The 24,571-nt window shown below is 38.4% G+C and overlaps 1 protein-coding gene across 3 annotated transcripts in view; it reads left to right on the top strand.

Annotated features, from left to right (window-relative positions):
• hoxd4a (homeobox D4a) overlaps positions 1–24,571 on the top strand; it is a 169,375-nt gene that overhangs the window by 97,780 nt on the left and 47,024 nt on the right. For all 3 annotated transcript variants that reach the window (XM_072261803.1, XM_072261804.1, XM_072261805.1), the window contains 2 exons: positions 10,488–10,535; positions 11,285–11,331. In XM_072261803.1, the coding sequence (XP_072117904.1) occupies positions 10,488–10,535; positions 11,285–11,331 (95 nt within the window). The remainder of the gene's footprint in view (positions 1–10,487; positions 10,536–11,284; positions 11,332–24,571) is intronic.

The following is a 24,571-nucleotide window of genomic DNA, read 5'->3' as shown; positions in this document are numbered from 1 at the left end:
CCAGCACAAATGTGTCATCAAAAAGAAGGCACAAAAGAGCCTCTACTTTCTTAGAAGTTTGCGTGGATTCAGCATGTCACCAACACTTTAACAAACTTGGATAGATGCACAGCGAAGAATATCCTAACTTGTTACATCTGGCATGGAGAAGGTGACAGAAAGTGATGGGTACAGTCTAGTTTATCAAAGACAAAGCCCTTCCCACCATTGAGTATATTTACATGGAGCACAGTCACAAGAAAGCAGCATTTATCATTAAAGATACCACCATCTGGGCCATGCCCTCCTCTCGCTACTACCAACAGGTAGAAGGTACGGAAGCCTTAAGTCCCACACCACCCTGTTCAGGAATAGTTATTACCCTACGGCCGTCAGGGTCCCGAACTGGCATGGATAACTTTACCCACCACTGCTCTGAGCAGATACTATGATCTACAGATTCACTTTCTAGGGCTCCTTACAACTCATGTTCTCAGTATTATTTTTATTTGCAGTTTGTCTACTTTTGCACATTAGTGTTTGTCAATCTTTGCCTGTTTATGTACCTGTATAGGTTTTTGTAAAATTCTATTGCATTTCTTTTTCCTGTAAATGCCTGCAAGAAAATGAATCTCAAGGTAATATATGGTAACATATTGTGTATGTACTTTGATAATTTATTTTGAACATGTTATGTGATGACTTTAATTGTGAATGGTATGCACATTTTCTATTTCCCTTTGTATTTGATTAGCTAATTGGAAATTGCAGTCTGAGCTTGCATGTGAGTAATAAGTACCTTGGTGGCATAATGAAGGGCTCACTCTGTATATGTGGGAATATCCAGTGCAAAATGACACTCTGCACAGCATGGAAGATTTAAAGAAAAATCAACTATTTTTAAAGAGAAGTGCATTGGGCAATGGCAAATACTTTAAATTATAAATTACAAAATCAGATTTTGAAATGCTACAGAGACCTCTGTTGGTGATCAGCAGACCTGAGGGAAATCACCTTTTATGTTCTTATGGTAGATGTGGTGAGCTACAAACTGCATACCATATGCTGCGGAAATGTGAACCCCAAGAATAAACTAGGTTTGATTCTACTGGAGATTTTTGCATCATAAATCACTGTGATTGATGAAAACAAGCTTGAGTGGTTAAGCTACATATAATTTTAATGTTTGATGATGTAAGAAATGTTGCACATGTTCAGTATTTTTAAATGCATTGGATTCTGGTTAATTGTTTTGGGGCAACACTTATAGAACAAAAACTAATTGACAAAATAGCCAGGATTCCTTTTGTTTATTTGGGACACAATAACGTTTAATTTCAGCAGGAGACTGGAAGCATTCTTCTATTTTGCATCACAACCTGGTATGGAAGTTGTCCTGTCCAAGACCGGAAGAAGCTGCAGAAGATCATGAACACAGCCCAGCACATCACACAAACCAATCTTCTGTTCTTGGACTCACTTTACACCACACGCTATCGGAGCAGTGCTGCCAGGATAATCAAGGACACGACCCACCCAGCCAACACACTTTTCGTCTCTCTTCCCTCCAGGAGAAGGCTCAGGAGCTTGAAAACTCATACGGCCAGATTTGGGAACAGCTTCTTTCCAACTGTGATAAGACTGCTGAACGGATCCTGACCCAGATCTGGGCTGTACCCTCCAAATATCCGGACCAGCCTCGGTTTCTTTTTGCACTACCTTACTTTCCCTTTTCTATTTTCTATTTATGATTTATAATTTACATTTTTACTATTTACTATCAATTTGTACTCCAGGGAGCGCGAAGCGCAGAATCAAATACTGCTGTGATGATTGTATGCTCTAGTATCAATTGTTTGGTGACAATAAAGTAAAGTAGCATCAGTCGCGCATACTTGTGTAGCTGTTAGATGCTACACTGTGCTTAGAGCGAACAGTTTTTAAATAGAGTCAGTGGTATGTGTTTGTGTTTAAAACTAAAACAGTGAATTTTGTCACTGATAGTTGATGAGATGTAAGCAGGAAGACAATTTGGAACTGTTTTGCTCACTGCAGTTTCAAGCATTCAGGCCTGGAGATGTGAGAAACTTCAAGTTAGGAACTACAAAAAATTTGAAGTTATCGATGGTCATCTTGAATATTACAATGAAAATGAAGATTTGGAGAATGCAGGCATCGACAGCATTGTATAAAGGCAGTTCATTATCTGCACTAAGTGCCTGGGTTCATTTAGTTCATTGCATACATTGGATGAATTCCTTTGTCAATAATTATTAGCCACTAATACACAGTTTTAAAGTACTGTAGTACTATTGTTAATGTTCTAATTTGTTCTGTATTTCATTTAAATACATAATTTGTTACTTAGTTTGTCTTTTTTATACTTTTAATTTTTTCCATGAAATTTCGGCTAATTGGAGGAGCTGCTTAACTGGGCCAAAATTACTGGTCCCAATGTGTCCCAATTAACTGGAGTCCACTATACATGTTTTGAATAAGGCAGTTATTTTTGCTGGAAAACAAGAATACAGCTATAGCTGTCAACTGTAATAGTTACTACTTTATTATTTATTGGCCTTGAACAGTCTGTTAGTCATAAGGCTGTTGGTTAATGTTAAAGCATGGAACTATTTTCAAATTAAATCTCTACTTATGCTATTTAAAAATATTATGCAGTTCTGCAAGTGCAAGTCAAGATTTTATAATAAATAGAAGCATTGTTTTGCTTTATCCTCTATCTGAAAGGTAATGAAGAATTTGCATATAGCTGATGCTTAAACAACTGATGCCAGTTTCAGAATTATTTTCTAAATCTACAATGCAATTATACCAGTAAATTCTGCCTTTTGAATCCTTTGTGGAAACCATTGCTTCATATTTTATTTTCTGTTGTAAGGGTGGCGGGGAATTTATCATGCCATCTGTAATCTGTTGAGCGAAATTCTTATTTTTGTGTTCTGTTATGTTTAAGCTATCAGAATGTTTTAGATTTAAATATTTACCCACTAATGTAGAAAAAACTACAAATACATAGAAAATAGAACATTACAGCATGTGAACACACTTCTGCCAGTGACATTTTTCCGAGCATTTAATAATCAAATTCCAAACCAAACTAATCCCTTCTACTACACAATGTCCAAATTCTTCCATTTCCTACATGTTCATATGCTTGTTAAGTGCCTTGTACAAAGTATTAGTCTCCTATCACCCCCACCCTTGGCAGCATATTTGAGGCACCTAGCCATTCTCGGGGGGGGGGGGTAGTCTTGCCCCACGCATCTTTGAGCCGATTCCCAAATAATAGTGGGTGAACAGTTCAACGTTTTTTAAATTCTGCTTCACAATAGGAAGAGCCGACACTGAAGCATTAAAAAGCAATGTTTTTGTGAGCACTTGGTGCTCACAAGCTAGTTATCACCGAGTACCTTTTCTGACAACTCTTGCTTAAATACAATTTAATGACTTGGGAAATACCAGCCATTTCTTCAAGCTAGCAGGAAAAAATGCTATTTAAAATGTTGCTTTAGTCAGTGGTATTGGTAAGATGTCTCTTTCATGTGTAGCAAAATCATTTGGATCTACATCCTTGCCAACTTCGAATGTGATGAATTAAATGACTGCTGGTAAAACAAAAGCGAAGAAAATCAAGGAAGTTTCCTTGCCTTTAGATGTTAAATTCCTTACTCCCTGCCCATTGCAAAATATTTGTCATCTATTCTTATTTTAGATTTGCTTTAACATCAAACTAAAGACCACAAAAATGTGTTTCTTATCTCCTCCCACATTGGCTACAATGAACCATATAATAGGTTAGTTATTTCATTAATAGACAGAAATGTGCCATTTTGAACAAAATAGGTCCCAGTCAGACAAATGGCTAGACAAATTGCTTATGACACTGGTGATGTTAATAAAGGGAAAAAGGTTGGCCAGTCTACTAGGAGAATTTCTTTATCTTTAATTGCTGCTGCTTATCCTGAAAGAGCTGATACATGTGAGTCTTAATATAATCTGTAGGTGTGTGCCACGACAGTGATGCTGTGATCATGTTGTCACAAGCTTTTGTACATGGCTTAGTAGATCAGATATTTGACACGTGACCTCACATCTTCCATTCTCTATAAATTGTATTTCCTCCAGAATTTTGTTGCTTAATGCTATGATGCCAATCAGGATATATTGGCACTTCGGAATGAGTTTCAGGATCTTTACGCTTAATTTCTATTTTAAAAGCTATTTTCACTTTCATAATTAACCTCCAGGAACCTCTGCTCCACCAACACTGGCAACTTTTGCTCTGCTGGTATTATATTTTTTTCCATTTTGCTCTGCTGTTGTTTGCTCTGTTTCGTGTATCTTCTTCCTTCTCTCAGGTTGTCTCCACAGCTCTTTGCACCATTTCTCCTTTGCTTATTTTTTCTAAGGCTTGTACTTTTTTTTTTGATTGTATACCTTAAATGCATCATGGGTATATTCTTCCCTTAGTTTCCACACTAATTTATCCTTATCATAAAAATATCTTCTCATTGTCGAGATTTGGGCATGATTTTATGCTGTAATGTAGAAGTTCCAACTGCTTTCTAATGGGCGTGTTGTAGACAAAATAAATGGATAGTCTGCTGATGTATGACAAAAGGTACAATAACCCCTCTTTGAGACATTACACTTAAAAAGCAATTTAAAAATGTAGAAGCTATCATGCTCTTATCCATACATCACATATGTATTTCAAGTTTTTTTATTAAGCATTTTACTTTTGATATTTACCAACCTTTCAACTGAAAGGCCATTGTGATCACAGCAGCCTAAAATTTTATTTGCTTTCAAATTTAGAACATCGAACACAGCCCTTCACCCATGATGTTGTGCTAACCTTTTAACCTATTCTGAGATCAATCTAACCCTTCCCTCCTACAAGGCCTTCCATTTTTCTTTCATACATGTGCCTTTCTAAGAGTCTCTTAAATGTCCCTAATAGCTCTGCCTCTATCAGCATGCATGGCAGCATGTTCTCTGCATTCACCACTCTGTGTATACAGAAAAAAAATACTTCCTCTTTTCACCTTAAAATTATGCCCACTCATTAGTCGGGTAAAGACTCTGGCAGTCGCACTCTATCTATGCTGCTGATCTTGTACATTGCTACCAAGTTGCCTCTCATCTTCCTTCCTCATACGACATGCTGTCTGATCCAGGCACACCCTCCAAAGCTTCCTCATCCTTTCTATAATGAGGAGACTAGAACTGAACACAATACTCTAAATGTTGTCTAACCAGTTTTATGGAGCTGCAACATTACCTCATGGCTCTTGAATTTGATCCCCCAACTAATGAAGGCTGACATATACCTTCTTAATATGCTATCAACTTGTGTGGCAACTTTAAGGGATCTATGAATGTTGACCCCAAGATTCCTCTGTTCCTCCACACTGTTAAGAATCCTGTCATTAATCTTGTACTCTGCCTTCATGTTCGGCCTTCCAAAGTGTATCACTTCACACTTTTCTGGATTGAATTCCATCTGCCATTTCTCAGCGTAGCTCTGCATCCTATCAATGCCCACTGTGATCTACAACAACCTTCTACACTATCCACAAAACTGCCACCCTTTTTGACTTCTGCAAACTTACTAACCCACTCTTCAACTTCCTCATTGAAGTCATTTATAAAAATCACAGAGCTGAGTCCCTGAACAGATCCCTGCAGAACACCAAGATTTTCTAGCATCTAATGACACACATTCATTAAGTAGGCTACTGTATTCTGGGTGATCCTCACTCTTCTGTCTGAAAAAATCTGAACAGGACTTTTTTTTCAGAAAGGGACAAAACGTACAGTTTTACTCTCCTGTTTCTTTTTATAATTGTCGGTTCAAATACCCTAGATGTCTGTGACATGGAATAGATAATAATGGAGGAGTGCTGTGAAGTTGATGTCCCTTGTGGTTGGTGTAGCTGTGGACAGTACTCTGGCTGTTGCAGTTATCACAGCTAGCACCAGCCAATATAGTAGCACCTCTTAGATTGAAGCATCGTGCAGAGGTACCTGGCATGAGTGGGCTGCACTCAAGTAAGGGGAAAGAAATTGACTATCCTCCTATTGGTGAATATTTACTGCCTGTTACATTGCTGCCATTTAGGGCAGCAATGAAGGTTCTCCATCTATGGTCGGGTTCGGAGCTTCCTTCATCATGTTAGTAGCTTCCTGTCGGTTTTCACTACTGTCAGTTATGCAAGTCCTGGGTGGAGTCTCAGGAATACCATCTTACTCAGATGTAGAAGGATTCTTCATTGCTGTTTCCATTGCAGTTTTTCCAGTCAGGGTTGTTAGCCCTGAGCTGAACCCTGAGCCCGGAAGACTGATGTCGCTCTTAGTCGCTCCTCTACCCTTTAACCTGTTTGGCAAGGGTGACCCTACCAAGAGCCAAAGCATAAAACTCTGACTCCAGCCAACATAGCTCTCTGGGGCATTGAGACTCATAAGCCTCCAGTGCATTTTGGAGGCATTACTGAATGACTGCATGCTGTAAGACTGACTCTGAGGGATCTGTTGTGAACCATGAGAAAGAAATACTAGGGAGAGGGCTATTGGGAATGCATAGTGAAGCACTGAGAATGTTGTCTGATCCCTCAGACTGAGTGTGCAGAATGAATAGGAGTGCAGAAATAATAATTTCTCATGTTTTGAAGAAGGTTCAGCAGACCAGAAGTATTATAATGTACTCAGGCTATGATGTACACTTCTTCATCAGCTACGAGAAACACGCACTGATGAAGTAAGTTTCTACTTCTAAAGAGACATGGGTTGGGGTCCAAAGAGGGCTCCAATGCAAGGAGAGGAATGGCACCAGATATTGCTGTAGCCAACATGGAGCAGTAGCTGCATTCTAGCAGATTTTTACTGTAGTTTGAGGGTTCTTGAGGCTGTTGTCTCAGTAGAATGATCTGAGTTGAGTAGCTCAGTACATATCATCTGGTCCCTTGAAGATTTCCTGTGATAATGTAGAGCTTGAGTATCTTGTCTGTTATCAGGAAGTTAAGATTCATCCTTAGCCCCTTCTTTTGTGGACATTTTTCCAGATTGCAGCCGTACCTGAAAGAAGCAGAGCTGCCAGGACAAGTGATTATTATAATGTTTGGTCCGAATGAATATTTGGGCTAATTTTGATCTAAATGAAGGACATTTTATTTTCAGATAAGTCATTTCATACTTGTATACTAAATAAAATATTTTGTTTAATTAGTCCATTTAATATATTATAACAATGTTTATCTAGAACAATGATTGGGCATTCTCAAGATGGATTAATGCTTTTTATACCACTACCTTTTTGGACCCAACAGCATGAAATTTTTTATCTGCACTATAGATATGGAGAAAACTCAGAATTAATGATTCATGAATCAGTGCAGCCATCATTAAGACATTTGCAATCATCACAGTACAGGTTGAGTACCCTTCAACTGAAGTGTGTGGGGCTGGAAGTGTTTTGGATTTCGGACCTTTTTGGGTTTTGGAATGCAGGTACCTCCCGCCATCCGAAGGTAGAGTGTTCCTATGAAACAGTTCGTAAGCTGAAATGTTGCAAAGCAAAGAAGCAATTACCGTTTATTTATATGGGAAAATTCTGTGAGCATTCGCAGACCCAAAAATAACCTACCAAATCATGCCAAATAACACACAAAACCTAAAATAACAGTAACATTTAGTAAAAGCAGGAATGATATGATAAATACACAGCCTATATAAAGTAGAAATACTTTTCCACAATCATTACTGAACTGTTCTCCGTAGTGAAAATCTCGCGCAAGCGCCGTCGGGAGAAAATCTCACGTAAGCACTGTTGGCAAGAACACTCTCTCCAGTAACCTTTAAGCTATGAAGCTGCCAAATCATACCAAATAACACGTAAAAATACACAGTCTATATAAAGTAGAAATAATGTATGTACAGTGTAGTATCGCTTATGGGAATCGTGAAGACAGCGAGCACTCTGATGATGGTGTGTTAGACTGAGTCGTTGCAGGTTGGGTGGTGCAGTGGCCCCCACCCTCCAGGCCGCTGAGCGATACATTGCCGCGAAGAACGCAGGGGTCCTGCGGTAGCTGGGGGGTACACAGCATATCTTTAAGAAAAAAGCCAAAACAAACATGTTAATTAATTAGGTGCCGCCCGTAATTGCCGGCCCAGATCAGTGCCGATTTCCGATTGCGTCGTCTCTGATCTGGGCCGACAATTACGTGTCGGTGGCACCTAATTAATTAGCATGTTTATTTTGGCTTTTTTCTTAAAGATGTGCTGTGCGCCTCCTGGCTACCTTTGCATTCTCCGCAAATCGGTATCTGTCCGTGGCCTGGGGTTTGGGGTGTCATCTCGTTGCCTGTTTCCATTAGAGCAGGCAGCTCATCTTCTTCTATCTCTGCCCACCTCGATGTCGAAGGTTGAGGTTCGTCGTCTGCTGTGGCTGATGTGGAAGGCTTGCTTGACTGCTGAGCCTCGCGCATTTTTCTATCACACAATTTTTTAATAAGGACTTAAACCATCCTGCAAATATCCCCTAAACCGACGTACCCTTTCAAAATTAAAGTCGTAGTGTATCATTACTCGTTCGGTTTCGATTGTTATCCTTTCCTCTTCCAATTGCATCAGCTCTTCATTTGTCAGTTCTTGGTGATGGGATGCCAAAACCTCTTCAACATCATGTTTGTCAGCTTCCACAAGCCAAACTCACATTATCCTTACTTCGTTCACCACGATCAAAAGGCTTAATTATGTCTAGTTTTACCATAAGTATAACACCCTTACGAGCTCTTTCAGGCTTTTCCGATACCATAAAACTCATCTTGCAAACGGCTGCTCACAGGCACGTGTTAAAGCAAAGCAGTTCTGAATCCGGGGGAGAGCGGCTGCTCGGGGCGCGCTGCCTTTATCACGTGCTGATTTTTTATCGCGCGCTGAATTTTTTTTTCCGTAACAGTGAAAACAGCTTCTGAAAGCGAAAACAGGGTACTAATGTAGGTCTTTCGTAACAGTGAGGTTTCGTAAAGCGAACGTTCGAAAAGCGGGGGACACCTGTATATTACAAGATGGCCTGGGATCGCCATCATTTCTGCCTTTGAATTTATGTGCTACCAGTAAGCAGTCTTTGTGTCACGCTTGTTCAGTCATTAACAGTAAAAAAAATTATTCCATACCATTAATATAATGAATATATAGTGTGTGTGCAGGGTTTCAGGTGCAGCACAGCACCATCGGGAGATTACCTGAATCAGCTATTGAACAACAACAAGCAATGGCAGGTTTTCAGTCTTCAGCTATAATACAGTGTTTTGATTAAAAGGTTACAGTATTTTACATTTTCTTTTTAGGTTTTATGAAAAAAATCTGCATTGTGCCTTTTCTTAATTTTCTGCAACCAGCCTGCTGAAGATTCACAATTACTTTCAATTTTTAGTTTGTTGTGATAGATATTTGCTTGTTTCATGGTCAGCATACTGTTATTCGCACATGTTCACTCTGATGTGAATGAATTCACTCTTTCAATACATAATTGAGATCTTCAGTTTTCACTTTATGCAGTGGTTTTTCTATTTTTCATTAACTTCTGCTTATTACTTATGTGAGGTCATTTCTCGGAACTGTCTGTGGTATGTAGAGATATGTGTATCACCTGGGTACCTGCCCAGCACCTTGTGGAATTTTTCATTTGTGACGTCATGTCAGTGCTCAAAAATATATCAGAGTTTAAGGATTTTAGATTTTTGGATAAGGGATACTCAACATGTAACAATTACGGCTGCGTCTAGGTCTAAAGGCTAGTATTTCTGGTGACTCAAAGTCTATTGATGGAGAGGGAAGGGTAAATCGCTCATACTTCTGAACTAGCTTTGTGGAACATGTTCTGAATTCATAGTGGCCTTTGTTTCTATTGTTGAATTAGCTGTTGATAACAGTTTGCAACCTTTTGTTGCCATCTTCATTACTTGCACTTCTACCTAAATGTCATTAGCAAATCTGTAATCCATATATCGTATGACTAAAACTGTTTAATCCATGTATCATTGAAGACCCTCCTTGATCCTTCTATAACGAATTCTGATTATTTCTTTTTGTAACGAATCCATTAAGGCATAAAAGAGATGGTTTAAAAATGGTAGGTGTTCAATAAGTTAAATGTCATTTTTTTTAGTTTGTAAGTTGATTTGTTTTCTGATGTAATTAACTCAGTTCTTTAAAAAGTCAAATAAATAAAGTATTATCATAAAAAAATTGGTTACAAAGTCATCTTTGTTTCATTATTTAGCTTTATCAGTTGGCCTTTTCAATGACTGAAATCGTGGATGTAGTATAAAATTCAGATCTGTGAGCTTATTCTATGCTGTTTCTTTTAAAAAGATACAGAAATATCCTCAGAAATTAGGTCAAACTGTTTTAAATTCAGATATGTGTTTTGTACCTGCACTTCTTATTTGCTGTATTAACTAAGCACCTTTGTATTTTTGCAGCTGCAGAACCTTGGCCTGAAAATGCGACACTCTATCAACCATTAAAAGGTAGGTATTGTGCTTTGTAATCAGATTATGTAATTTAATATTGCAATACAAGAGCAGTAAGTGGCTGTTACTTTCCTTTGTAATTATGACTTAAGTATAAGATTCAGAACTTTGTGGTAAGTTTTAATGTATGGTATCATTTCATCTTGCTCTGAAGTTTTAGTGACATCATTCTGTCAACGTAGACAATATATTCATGAAATTTGGCTTTCATAATTCATTATTGAGGTATTATATCAGCTGGTATAAGTAGCAGGGTGTAAAATGATGTGATAAGGATCCTATTGTTGGGTTTCCCAACAGTTGAGAAGTGATTTGTGGATATATCAGATATTTAAATGTTATGGCAAACATGGCTCTCATTTAAAAAAAAACTTAAATGCTTCACATTGGCAGAGGCAGTTCAGGTTCCCTTTAGCAGCTCTTCATATATCATCAGCTCATATTATGGCCCCCATTTGGGGCACGCAGCCTGCTCCAGTTGTCAGAAGACTGCAAAGTAATGAAGACTAATAGGTTGCTGCCCCAGTCCTCTAAACCAAGGAATTTTTATTGCAGTGAACTTGTCATCTTTCTTTCTTCTGACAGACTGAAATGTTTTATAATATTAGCTTCACACAGATTTCAAGAACAATATGAGAGACTTTTCCTGCTTCAAGCAGTGTAAAATAGATTGTGGCGTATTAATGAGGAGATACAGGTGATAAAATTACCTTCCAAATGACTTTTGTCTTCTCATTATTATGCAGGGGAACAGATTTTGCTGTCAGACAATGCTTCGTGCCTTGCTGTTCAGGTAGGAAAATAAGATGGTGTTCTTGTTATTAAAGGTCAATTAACCGGATCTGATGCAAACTCTATGCTGTATTGCATGAAAACAAGATGGAAGGAAAACCAAAATGCATTGGAGTAAGATAAATTTGAGGAAACCCATTAAATCTTGCTTGAATACAAAATAGTGTTTAATTTTCAATGGTTTAAAAAAACAAAGCACAGCAATTAGTGGTGATGTGGGGTATAATAAGAAAGAAAGGTGGTCTCTGATTTGAACGTTGTATACAATATCCCAGGTGTAGTTTTACATTTATGAAAAGGGGCATTCATTTCTGGATAATAGTGAAGTATTTGGAATATAAATTATGGTAAATCCTTCAGGATGTTTTCTTAGTTGGGTCATTCAGCCCAAGATGAAGTTATCATTCTAGAAATTTTGCCATTTTTCCCCCACATTGTCTTAAAGGAAGGTGAGAACATTTTCTGTCATATATTAGTAGGATCTGGATTTCAGTACCTGATAGATTGATAGAAACAGATTTCATTAGCAGTTTTCAAGGAAATTACTTCTATGCACAAAATGGAAATATTTGCACAATTTTCTGGAAGTAGCAGAGAAGTTTACTTACTGAAAAGTTCTTTTCAACAGCCAGCACAGCATAGTGGTCTAAATAGCACCCTTGCTGCATGATTCTAAATATACCTGAGTGTATTTTGCAATCATTGCTTATTTATAAATGTCATACAGTTTATATCATGCAGTTATTTATGTAATGGTGTATTTCTTTTGTTGAGTTTTCTGCTCTGGCAAATCAACTGTTTTGATTTATTTTCTAATGTAAATTGTTTTTAATTCATAAATTTCAAATATACATTTTTTGTTATTTTATTAAAGCGTGGACCTGAATGTCCATTGCTTTTGTTCTCTAAGCAAATGATCTTTTTGATCTAGAAAAGATTGTGGTTTTAAGTTCAATCCCAGAATAAAAGATCCTCAAATATCATTCCTTAGGTAGACTGTTGACATTTTTAATATTCCTTTCAGGCAAAAAAAAGAGAAAACTTTGTACAGTCTAGGCTTCTGGAAAAACTTCCCTTTCTGCTGAGATCTTATTGAATAGAAATCCTCAATTTTAGGATGATACTAGATCTTCTAAAACTTATTAAATCCTTTTGTGCTAAGGTAATAAAAGATAGAATTTGGAGCAGATGAGATGACTTTTTGGAAACTGTATGATCACGGCTAATCAATCCTCTATCATATATACTTCCCTAACTAAATTGCTTATCCCTTGATCTTCATTAAGCATCCTCCATAATTGATTGTCTATAGACCGCAGAGAATGTAAATGGAAGTTAAAAAAAACACAAAAAATATAATAACTGTTAAAAGGTGTTATAAACTGCCTGTTAATGAGAAATTTAGAAAAAAGGACATATTATGTATTCAGCAGCTCATATATTGGATATGGAAGGGGAAACATAGTTAACATGAGCCAGGAAGCACAAGGCCATTGAATGAGATGCATTGGATGCATTTTAAAAAGCTGTTGAAGGGAGATTAGACAAAAGAGGGAAGGCTTGTGGTAAAGCATATTGCTGTGTAGGATAATTAGAAATGATAGAACATGGAGAGAAGTAGTGTTATCTGTCTTTACTCAAAATCTGAAAAATGAAGGTAAGCGTGCTGGTAATGCCTGATAGCCACAATTATTGAAATGCATGTTGAATCTAGAAGGCTGAAATGTGCCTGGTTAGAAGATGTGGTGCTGTTCCAATAGCTTCTGTTGAGATTTGTTGGCACAGGCTTGGAGGCTTATGGCAGTTTCATCAGTGTGGGAACTTTGAAAAGGCAATTGGATATATCCTGGAAATTAAGTCATTTTCAGGGTTGTCAGGAAAAATCAGAAATTAACTAATTGGAAAGCTCTTTTGAAAAACCAGCACCATGTTCCAAATGACATTCTCTCTGCATGATTCTAATTACAGTTTCAAGTGAATTTATTATCAAGGTATGTATACAAAGTTCGAACTTCAAAGTACATTATTTATCAAAGTATGTATACATCGTACAACCTTAAAATTTTTCTCCTTACAGGCAGCCACAAAACAAGAAGGCCAAAAGAACCCATTTAAAAAAAAAATCAACAAGCACTCAATGTGCAGAGTGAAAAAGTAAGCAAAATCATTTAGAATGAATTTGAGTCCTCTGACATGAAGCTCGGAGCAGACCCTCAGCCTCAGTGCAGCGAAGAGCGGAGTAAACATTGTGGAGTAGCGAGCAGGACCGGCTCGACCCTCCCCTCTGGTTGCCTTTTCAATCCATCTGGCCCAGTATTTAAATGGTCCTAACACTGAGTTATTCCTCGCTCTAAGTCTCTGGGCCTGGACCCTGCCGCCACGTTTCAGCCCGTACCCTGCCGCCACGTTTCAGCCCGTACCTGCCCTTTCCAAATCAGCCGGTACATATATACCATATACAACCTTGAGATTCATCTTCTTGCAGGCAGTCATCTAATAAAGAAGCACAATGGTATCCACAAAAAAAATGCACTGAACGAAGACCAACATGCAGTGTGTGGGAAAAAAAGAACAAATCATGCAAACAATAAAAGAGTAACATAAGCTGCAGAGTCCCCAGCCACCAAGCCAGTTCAGCACTGAGGCAAGTGAAGCCGGCTACAGGTGACAGCCATGGACCCAGTTCAGCACTTTCGCAATTCATTGTCTCTAACCCATACAGATCATATTGAGTAATTACTTGTGTAATTCTTTTGCAAGTGTCATGAATCTGAAGTTTAGGGCTATCCATGTAAATTGAACAAGGGTGTTTTGCAAAGTGGCCACCCAAGCAATGTGTGATCTTAATGGTGTACTCAGCTAAAAGAAACAGTTGAATGACTGATTCATCTGGAATGTGTGTCTAGTGCTCTACTAGGTGGGAAAGGAGAATACAAAAGGACTGATGTTGTATTTTTGGATGTCTACAGTATTTTCAATTTAAGATTTTAGATTTACTATTCTGTTTCTCCCACACCCTAGTAAATTAAAGTGAATTTTATGTAAAATAGTGGTTAAATATCATTCAGAAATAATGTTGTAATTTTAGTTTGTAAGCATTTTGCATTATCCATTCTTCCAATAATTAATCATTTCCTTTTCTGTTTCAAAAATACAACCTTGTTGTAACTGTGTCTACTGCAGCTCTTGCAGTGTTGAGTTCAATGGTGCTCATGGCTGGGACCTATGGCTTTCCCAAAGCTACCTTGATCATCCAGGCTTTCCCTTCCATTCTGTTGCTATGTTAGGCTGTGAATACCTCATGAGAAAACTGACATTCAAATTACCAAAATTCTCATCTTCATATTGCTGGAATCCACAATATTATTTCCCTGGTGATTTCTTAATGCTAACTCTCATTACAGACTGCATCTCCTTGTGCTCTCATCCTCCACTGTTACGTTCATTTGGGTCAGGGGGAGGGGGTGTTAGCTTGAATTGGTGCCATGTATTTGAAAGAATGAGTTAGAGTAGTAGCTATGTTGTAGAAGTGCAGGAACTAGCAAAAGTTAATAATATTTGGATGTAAAGAACTTTGGTAATATCTTGAGACTGTGAAAGACTGCACAAATGTGTGTTGCTTGAAATTCCTCTGCAGATTTCCCCGTGTTCGCAAGTTATTTATCTTTGGCCAATAGAAATTAATTTATAAAAACAATGCTAAAATAACTCAGCAAATCAGCCAGCTTGCTTTGTGGAGGCAAATGATGCAAGTTGATGGTTTGGGCCGAGGAACCCACATCAGGACTGCGTCAGCATCTTTTATCTGTGCACATGTGTGGTGGTTCTTTATATTCATAGGCTATTCATGATTACTCATGAATAAGAGAGAGTAAGAGAGAGAAGGTGAGGTATGAATAAAACAACAATTTGGGCAGACATTTATTTAGTAAATGCAGTAATTTGCTTTGAAAGAATTTTTTTAATGCATGTATTGACTCGTCTCTCATTCTCAAAAGCATTTAAGAGGAAAAACAATGGAGAAATATTGCACATCCACAGCTAAAAACCTTGAATTGGAAGGGGACAAGAGGCCAGAGGGATTTGTGGAGGAAAAGCAGAAGCAAAGACCAGGCAGCAGATTTTTAAAATTTTATTTAGAGATACAACATGGAATAGGCCTTTCTGGCCCAACAAGCCGCACCACCCAGCAACCTATCTATTTAACACTAGCCTAATCACAGTACACTTTATAGTGACCAATTAACCTATTAATCAGTATGTCTTTGGACTGTGGGAGGAAACAGTAGCACTTGGAGGAATCCCACAGGGCGAATGTACAAATTACTTACAGAAGGTGCTAAAATTGAACTCTGAGCTCTAGAATGCCCCAAAATATAAAAGCATTGTGCTAACCATTACACTAGTGTAGCATGTAGATGAAAATAATGGACAGCCATGCTGGCAGTGGCTGCAGCAGAAAGAGATGGAGATTAAACAAACCAGTGGATTATATTGAAATTTACCTGCAGTTGTCCAGGGCAGGATACTGACAGTATTTCATTTTGTATCCTGGAACATGGCAATAGTGTTTTGAATATAATATTCAGGCACTTGAGATGTCTGGAGCATCATGTTGTGAAAATATGAGAAATGTTGCTCCTTCGAATGATTGTGATGTAGATTATAGTTTTGGAAATGCCAGGGAAGACACTTGAACACAAATGTGGAGGAAGGAAGCTCTGTTTTTGGTTAATCATATTAGTACACTTCAGGTTCTGTAAATGTATAACTAGTGAAGTATTGGGCAGAGGAGGGGTGGGGTTCATACTGGAGAGGTGATGGGCTAAGATGGCTTTTGACATCTAGACAGAATTGTTTGATTGCCATTCAGAGGGTCTTTATTAAATTGTGTATATATGGTTGCCCAACAGAAGTCTCAAAAAAGAAGAACGTGCATTATAGGTTGCATTCCATGTAGTGCTAATTGCAGGAATTAATACAGATTTAAAAATCTTGACTAACTTGCAATTTCTTTACTTATGGAATGATAATCTGTACATGTGTACTGCAACAGATGAGAAATGAAACAGAGCAATCCTAAAATTACTGGTGAATGTACAGTGTTTCCATTTATCATTTCAAAGCTTCATTTGCACTAATACAGAACAGCATAAAGATTGCATTATACTATTTGTACAGTTCATAACAACATAAGCTAGATTGATTTCAAACATGATTGTAGCTTGATGGTAAATTGCATTCACACATTGAGGAAATTTGTAACATTGTTTAAAATAGCACTTAATGTAATTAGCATCTTAATTTGTGTTAAACTGCAAATAAAGCCATTAGAGTAACCAGATTAGGAATTTATTCTGACTCAGAAATGAAGAATGATGCAATGTGGTTTTCATTTGTAAGCATAAACATATTAGTGTCATTATTGTGCATATAATGGTAAACCTGAAATAAGTTTTGGAGAGGATTACTTGTAAGCTCAAGCTCTAAGGGAAAATAGTTTCAGAATTGAGTTTGATTTCTTGTTATATTTGTACATCCAATATTCAAATACATTTTACACTTCACAACAGAATGGATCCTAATCAGAATCAACGATCAACGTTGCCCTCAACTGCATCTCTTCCATTTCGCACTCGTCTGCTCTTACCTCATCCTGCTGCCGCCCTACCAGGGATAGAGTTCCTCTTGTCCTCACCTACCATCACACCAGCCTCCATATCCAGCACATAATTCTCCATAACTTCCACCATCTCCAGTGGGATCCTACCACTAAGCACATCTTTCTCTCACCCCCACTTTCTGCTTTCCGCAAGGATCGCTCCCTATGCGACTTCCTTGTCCATTTGTCCCTCTCTAGTGATCTTCCTCCTGGCAGTTATCCTTGCAACCGGTGCGACATCTGCCCCTACACCTCCCTCACTACCATTCAGGGGCTCAGACAGTCCTTCCAGGTGAGGCGACATTTCACCTGTGAGTCTGTTGGGGTCATATACTGTGTCCAGTGCTCCCAGTGTGTCCCCCTGTATATTGGTGTGACCTGATGTAGATTGGAAGTCTGCTTCACCCAGCACCTACTCTCCATTTGCCAGAAAAAGCGGGATCTCCTAGTAGCCACCCATTTTACTTCCACTTTCCATTCCCATTCTGACATGTCAATCCATGACCTCCTCTACTGATGTGATGAGGCCACACTCAGGTTGGATGAACAACACCTTGTATTCTGTCTGGGTAGCCTCCAACCAGAAAGCATGAACATCGATTTCTCGATCTTCCAGTAATGTCCCTCCCTATCCCATTCCCCATCCCCTTTTCCCCCTCTCTCACTTTATTCCCTTGCCGACCCATCTGGTGTTCCTCCCCCTTTTTCTTTCTTCCATGGCCTCCTGTCCTCATTTATTAGATTCCCCCTTCTCCAGTCCTACATCTCTTCACCAATCAACTTTCCTGCTCTTTACTCCACTCCTCCTCCTCCCGATTTCAGCTATCACCTTATGTTTCTCCATCCCCTCCCGTCCCCACCTTTTAATTCTGACCTTTCCCCAGTCCTAATGAAAGATCTCGGCCTGAAATGTCAACTGTACTCTTTTCCATAGATGCTGCCTGGCCTGCTGAGTTCCTCCAGCATTTTGTGTGTGTTGCACAGGTTTATTATCACTGACATGTGTCATAAGATTTGTTGTTTCATGGCAGCAATGCAGTGCAGACTTAAAAAAAGTTAATATAAATTATGAAAATAAATAGTGAAAAAGAGGAATAGCAAGTTAGTATGGTTTGCTGGACTATTAAGCAATTTAATGGCAGAGGGGAAGGAGCTGTTTTTAAAACATTGAATGTGGGACTTCAGGCTCCTGTACCTCTTCCCCGCTGATAGTAATGAGAAGAGGTCATGCCCCCGATGATGAGGGTCCTTTATGATGGATGCCACCTTCTCAAGGCACTGCCGTTTGCAGTTATCTTCGATGATGGGGAGCGTTGTGCCTGTGATGGAGCTGGCTGAGTCTACAGCCATCTGCAGCCTCTTTCAATTCTGCACATTGGAGCCTTTATACCAGGTAGTAATGCAACCAGCCGGAATGCTACCTGACATGCATGTAAACATTTTTTTAGAGTCTTTGGTGGGGTACCAAATCTCCTCAAGCTCCTAATGAAGTATAGCTGCTGATGTGCCTTCTTTGTGATTGCATCAATATATTGAGCCCAGGGTAAATTCCCTGAGATGTAGACTCCCAGGAACATGAAGCGGCTCAGCCTTTCCAATGCAACCCCTCAATAAGGACTGGCGCATTTTCTCCCAACTTCCTCTTCCTGAAGTTTGCAATCAATTCCTCTATTTTGGTGATATTGTGAGCAAGGTTGTTGCAACGCCACTCAACCAGCCAATCTATTTTGCTCCTGTATGCCCCTCGTCACCATCTGAAATTCTCCCAACAGTGGTGTCATCGCTGAATTTATAGATGGTGTGTGAGCTGTGCCGAGCCACACCTTCATGAGGGTATAGAGAGAGTAGAGCAGTGGGCTAGGCATATGCCCTTGAAGTGCGACTGTGTTGATTGTCAGCGAGGAGGAGGTATTATTTGTGATCTGCACTAACTGCAGTCTCCCGATGAGGAAATCAAGGATCCAGTTGCACAAGGAAGGACAGAGGTCCAGGTTTTGAAGCTTGTTTATTAGTACTGAGGGGATGATTTTGAGTGTGTGTCTCTCTCTCTCTCTCTCTCTCTCTCTCTCTCTCTGTCTCTCTGTCTCTCTGTCTCTCTGTCTCTCTGTCTCTCTGTCTCTCTGTCTCTCTGTCTCTCTCTGTCTCTCTGTCTCTCTGTCTCTCTCTGTCTCTCTCTGTCTCTCTCTCTCTCTCTCTTTCTCTGTCTCTATGAAATTGACCTCATTTGAATTTGCTTTGAGTTTCTTCTAAATTTTCTTTGCTTGTTTTGTTTCATTCCACTGCGCTGCTTGTAGCCTTGCAGGCAATGTTCAGAACCACCCTGTGAACATTCCAGGCTAATGATCTTTTATCCTCTTCTATTCCCTTTATTTTCTTCAAATGGAGTTGTTGGCTAGATTTTGTCAACAGCACAGGTAGCGTCAGAAACTCATTTAAACTATGCTGTCGTTACTGTGTTGTCAAATTGTGACACTATTGAGCTTTCAAATTAGTGGACATTTCCATTTTTTTCTCTGAGCAGCAAGTATTTTGCTAAATTTATTGCACATAAGTGTGTTTCTATCAGGTTTAATTTCCAGGCATATGGAAATTAAATCACATATTTTCTAGCAAATTATTAGTTAAGGTTTTTTACTATATCTGAATTCATTTCTGGAGTATTTACTAGATTTGTTACTAGAATCTGGGATTAACTGGCAAAACTAGTCAACATTTATTATCCACTTCTAATTCCACGTGAAGCTGCCTGCTTGAACCTTTACTGTTCTGTGGTGAAAATTGTGCCTTACTAGACTGTGAAGAATCAAATATATTGCTGTGACACTTGAGTCACATATATGATGGAGAAGGTAAGGTTTTCTTCCCTAAATGTTATTAGTTAACCTGATAACAATCCAGTAGTTTAGTGGTCAGTATTAATGATACTGCTGTACGTTTCTTCCTTGTGTTGCAGTCGCATCCATTCAGTGCAAACCCCAAACCATTAGCCACATCAAGATCAATAGTATTGCTGCATAAGACTTTTATTCAAGAACAAAATAATTCCATCAAGGAATAAGTTGCAATTTTTCAGTGTAATTTCATTTGGGCTTTAATGATTTAAGTCAACTTTGGGGAGCAGGTGGGAAATCATTGCGAACTTGTCATGCGTAAATTACCTGAAAGAAGGCTGGCAGTCTTTGCAAGGAAGGAAGGAGCTATTTTAAATTGGGATACGTTGCCACTCAAGACATAACCTTCCATGTATCATACTTTTAAATCTGGTGCAAAAGAGCTATTAGTGTTGCTTGATTGCATTGCCTGTGGTTGTCCATTGCACAAATGACCTCAAAGCTAGGTTTGCATGCAATAGGAGGTGAAAATCTTAGTAATTTTCTCATGTTCATGCTGATTCCAGCTAATATGCCATTTATATGATTGCTATTTCCTTCCCTCGAGCATCTCCAAGAAGTAGTTCATTATTGTGCCTTACCAAGCACCCTGATAAGCTAATTAGTTGTTGCTTTGATTGTTGCAGTTACTGCATCTCTGTATCTTACTCTTCCCAGATATGGGAGTTGAAGTTGTGTATTTGTGCATGCAAGATTTAGAAGTTCATCAGAAATACAACTTGCTCCTGAGAGTTTGTTGTAAAGTAGGCATACAGCCTTTTGGGTAATTTGTTGGTCAGGGCTGGCTACAAGGTTGGTCTGAATTATTTGCTGTGGAATAAAGAATGCACATTTCAAGCACAGAGTTATCATCAAGGATTTAATGATGTGTTCCCTCCAGCAGGTATTGATGGCTTCTCTATCCTCGAATAGCTAACCTCTGTTCTTGGCTCTAATGAGTGTAGACCCTTAGGTATTTGGTCCATTGCTGAAACATTTGTGCAGGTCATAGTTCATACAGAGTAACTTGACTTGCTGTGCTCATACCACTCATTTGATGTTCTTTGGATCATGGCTTTTCTGTTGGACTTTAGCCTGAAGATGTCTCTAGAACTGTTTCTTTTCCCTTGTGGTGTGATGAAATTTCCCTCCAAGAATACATTGATGTAACATTAATACCTTGCATTTATGGTTAATTAGTTTCTCAGTTTGTCTCCTGAGATACAGGTGAGGGTTTTATTTAAGATTGAAACATAATCCCTCCAGGCCACAGATTATTGTAGTCTGATGCTTCCATGTCAGAATGAGTCAGAGGGTTGTGAGCTGTTCACATATCGCACCAGGGCAGCTGCTGAGATGCTAGACTTTTTCTTTTTCGCTGAGCAAGTGTACCTACAACTTTGCGGTTGCCATTATGTGTCTGTGAGATCACTAAAAACAACTTGAGCTGTCAGTGTGGTAAAGGACTGCCTTGCAGGTCTGTTTCTGTTGGGCTATCTATGATAATCTTGTTACTCTGGGCCCTGAACTTCATATTGTAAGTGGAAATTGGTTCTGTATGATTTTCTGGAAAATGTGGAATGGTTATGACATACCATCTGATGCTCTGACCTAATGGAGTGAGGTCTTGAGACACTGGCCAAGGTGACTGGAGGCCAGGCTTTGCTGCATGACAATAAGACACATTTGCAGGTGGGCAAATTAGCAGAGCATTAATAATTATATTATTACATTGGACAAGATTCAATAAAAGCCTTGTTGGTTGTGGAAAAGGATCAGAATGTATATCCAACATTTTTCGAGGACAGTCAAAGTGTTGAAATCATTCTGCTGTTACTCAGTTTCTCAATTTTTCCATCAAGGTGGTACATTTTTTAAAACTAGGCAGTGGAATTTTCAGGATAACTAAAAGGTTGGAGTTGGAAAACTTTTTTTTACTGATGAACGTATATCTAGTACTTTTTGAATAGTTCAGTGAGATGCTTTGTTCTAATAGAGAGGGCTATGTATATAATATATTGGATCACATGCACATTTTTACCTGTTGGACTGTGTATGAATTAGATGCAAGATTTGTTTAGTTTCTGATGTCTAATGCAGGACTGCACTAATTGAGGGAGAGGTGGCTGCAGTAAGAACTAATACAGGGAAAAGGAAGTGAATTTTAGAGAATGTGGTCTGAAATTCTAAAATTGAAATAATTTTTTTTACTTTGGGTAGTTGTTCTAAATGTGTCTTCTGACAACAATTAGCTTCAATTCAACTCCAATAATTTGTCATTTATTAAGTTTGGTTACACTGATTTCACACAATCACCAATACTATTTACTGCTTGATACTACAGTGGCGACATAAAGACAAGGTTATCTTCACACAATTCGGTATTAATAAGCTGCAGTGCTCCACAAAATTTTTGTTGATTTGAGAAAAGCAGTAAATTAGGTTTTTAATTATAGCTAAAATTGTTTTTGCCTGACATCAAAATGTCATTGTGGCACTCCTTCGTATTCAATGATTAACTCAGTAGAAGTATAAGCCTGGATTAGAGGTATGAAAAATGGACTGAATGAATTTTGGGAGCGTCCTGCTAGGTGCAGTTTCTCCATCTGGGGTGTACAGTTCAACAGTTTTGAAGCCCAAGGCTCCATTCAGAAGGAAGCATTTCTAAAGTGTGTGAATAGAGAAGTAGTTGTAAAGAAGTCAGGTAGTCACCCTGAGCGCTTGGTAGGGGGGAGAGAGGAAAGTTCTTTCTGGCATTGACTGATTGGTAGTTCATTCACTTTTGCCAAGTTTCATGAGTGGATTAGTTACCATAAAGTGAGAGTTCCTGATTTGATATTTGTTCTAACTATCTTGAATATATCTACACAATTGAGCTAATAAGAATAAATGTTGTATATTTGCACTCTTTACTTATTTTGCAATTTATAGTGATTTTATGCCTTTGCACTATACCGCTGCCACAAAACTACAAATTTCATATCATGTAAGGCAATGTTAATAAACCTGATTCTGATTCTGTTATTGGCAAAGTTGAAGTGACAGACATATTTGGTGTGCCTCAAGCAAGGATTTTAATAACATACTTGATTTAAGAGGCATTTTTGTGAATTTTGTATTGGACATTTAAAAATTACATATCTTGTAGTTGAAGTAAACGTGAGTTTGTTAATATAAATGCATTTTTTTCCTCAGAGAAATATTGTGGGGTCTAGCAGTAAACAAGAAACGGCATTATAGGAATGACTCTATTTTAGAATGGCTGATAATGTGAGATTAATTACTATGTGTTTAACTGAGGTTATAGAAATAAGTTCACTGGAGATTGGCAAACCATATTCATTTACTGCTTTCTTTTAAACTTGCCACTAATAATATATAGTGTAAGCATAATCTGGGAAATTATTCTTTCTGTAGTTTAAGTTATGCCCTTTTTTATTTTGATTTTTGTGTTCATCTTTACATTCCTGGTCTCCCAGCCCACCACATTTGTTGGCTCCATCCTCAATTTCTCACACCAGTAACCAGTCTTACTTTTAATAAATGGGATGTTAATTATTAAACAAGTCTGCATGCTTCAGGTTTTAACTGCTATTTTCACTTAGTAGTTTTGAAGGTAGTTTCCCACAGCTCTTTTTAGTCCTGCAACTAATGGGCAGCAGGACCAGTTAGATTCACTCATAAGCACTTTATCTAGTTTGGGTGTCAGTGACCAAAGAAGGTGTATTTTCCTACTGCACTCTGCTAAGCTAATTCATGTGATCTGCCTCACCCTGATTCTTCCTGATCTGATGGTAGATGCTCTGGTGCTCAGGGTGGTTTCTCACTTCCCATCCTCCGTGGGGTCTTTGCAGGCGTTTCTGCCTGATAGCCAGCCGGTTTCAGATGGCTTCTTGTGGATGGGACACAAAATAAAATGTCCCAAGGTTCTATCAAATTCATGTTGCCCATACTTTAGGGGTTTATTTTCCATGAAAGGTTATCCCTGTTCAATCCTTGGGGAAAAACCGGTGCTTGTATGTCCAGCATTAAGAAATATAGAACTGCCCCAGGTCAAACATCATTATTGTAATTTTGTTGCTGTAAATGATAGGACCTCTCACGAAGAATAATCATTCTGCCAGCTATACTCTATCCATTTATTTATCAAAGGTAATAACAAAAATTGCGATCAAGAAGTTAGAACAACAAGTTTTGTTAAATTGAGCATAAAACTCCGTTTCTGGTCAGATAATAACAAAAAAAGTAAAAACTGACAATACTCAGCAAATTGGATAACACTCAGTGGGAAAAAAAGTCAGTTCTCAGGAATTTCCAAGTATCAATGAGAATTGTACTGCCTTATACCTTTGCAAAATGTTTTGTAGCATGTTTTCTGCCCATCCCACTTTTTTGCTGTTTGTCATGAAGCATCTGCTTTGTTTACAGTAGATTCTTCAAGCTAATTATCACAGCCTAAGTGCTGATATTGAACATTCCATTACTTCCTTATTTAAAAACCTTGACCTGCCAGTAGGCAAATATTCCAGGTAGAAATATAAGAGAAGTCATATAGCCCATTTTCTAATTTTTTTTCTTGCAAGTATGTGAACTAATACAGAGGAGTTTCATTTACTGTATTGCAGAAGAAAAAAATGTGTTCTAGTCCTTGGAGACAGCAAATTGACAATGCATTTATCTTGTAATAATATAAATATCCTGAGAATTCC

Source organism: Mobula birostris, chromosome 6 (assembly GCF_030028105.1).
Source record: "Mobula birostris isolate sMobBir1 chromosome 6, sMobBir1.hap1, whole genome shotgun sequence".
Lineage (NCBI taxonomy): Eukaryota > Metazoa > Chordata > Chondrichthyes > Myliobatiformes > Myliobatidae > Mobula > Mobula birostris.
The sequence above is the reverse complement of the archived record's forward strand: the minus strand, read 5'-3'. Positions and strand labels throughout refer to the sequence as shown.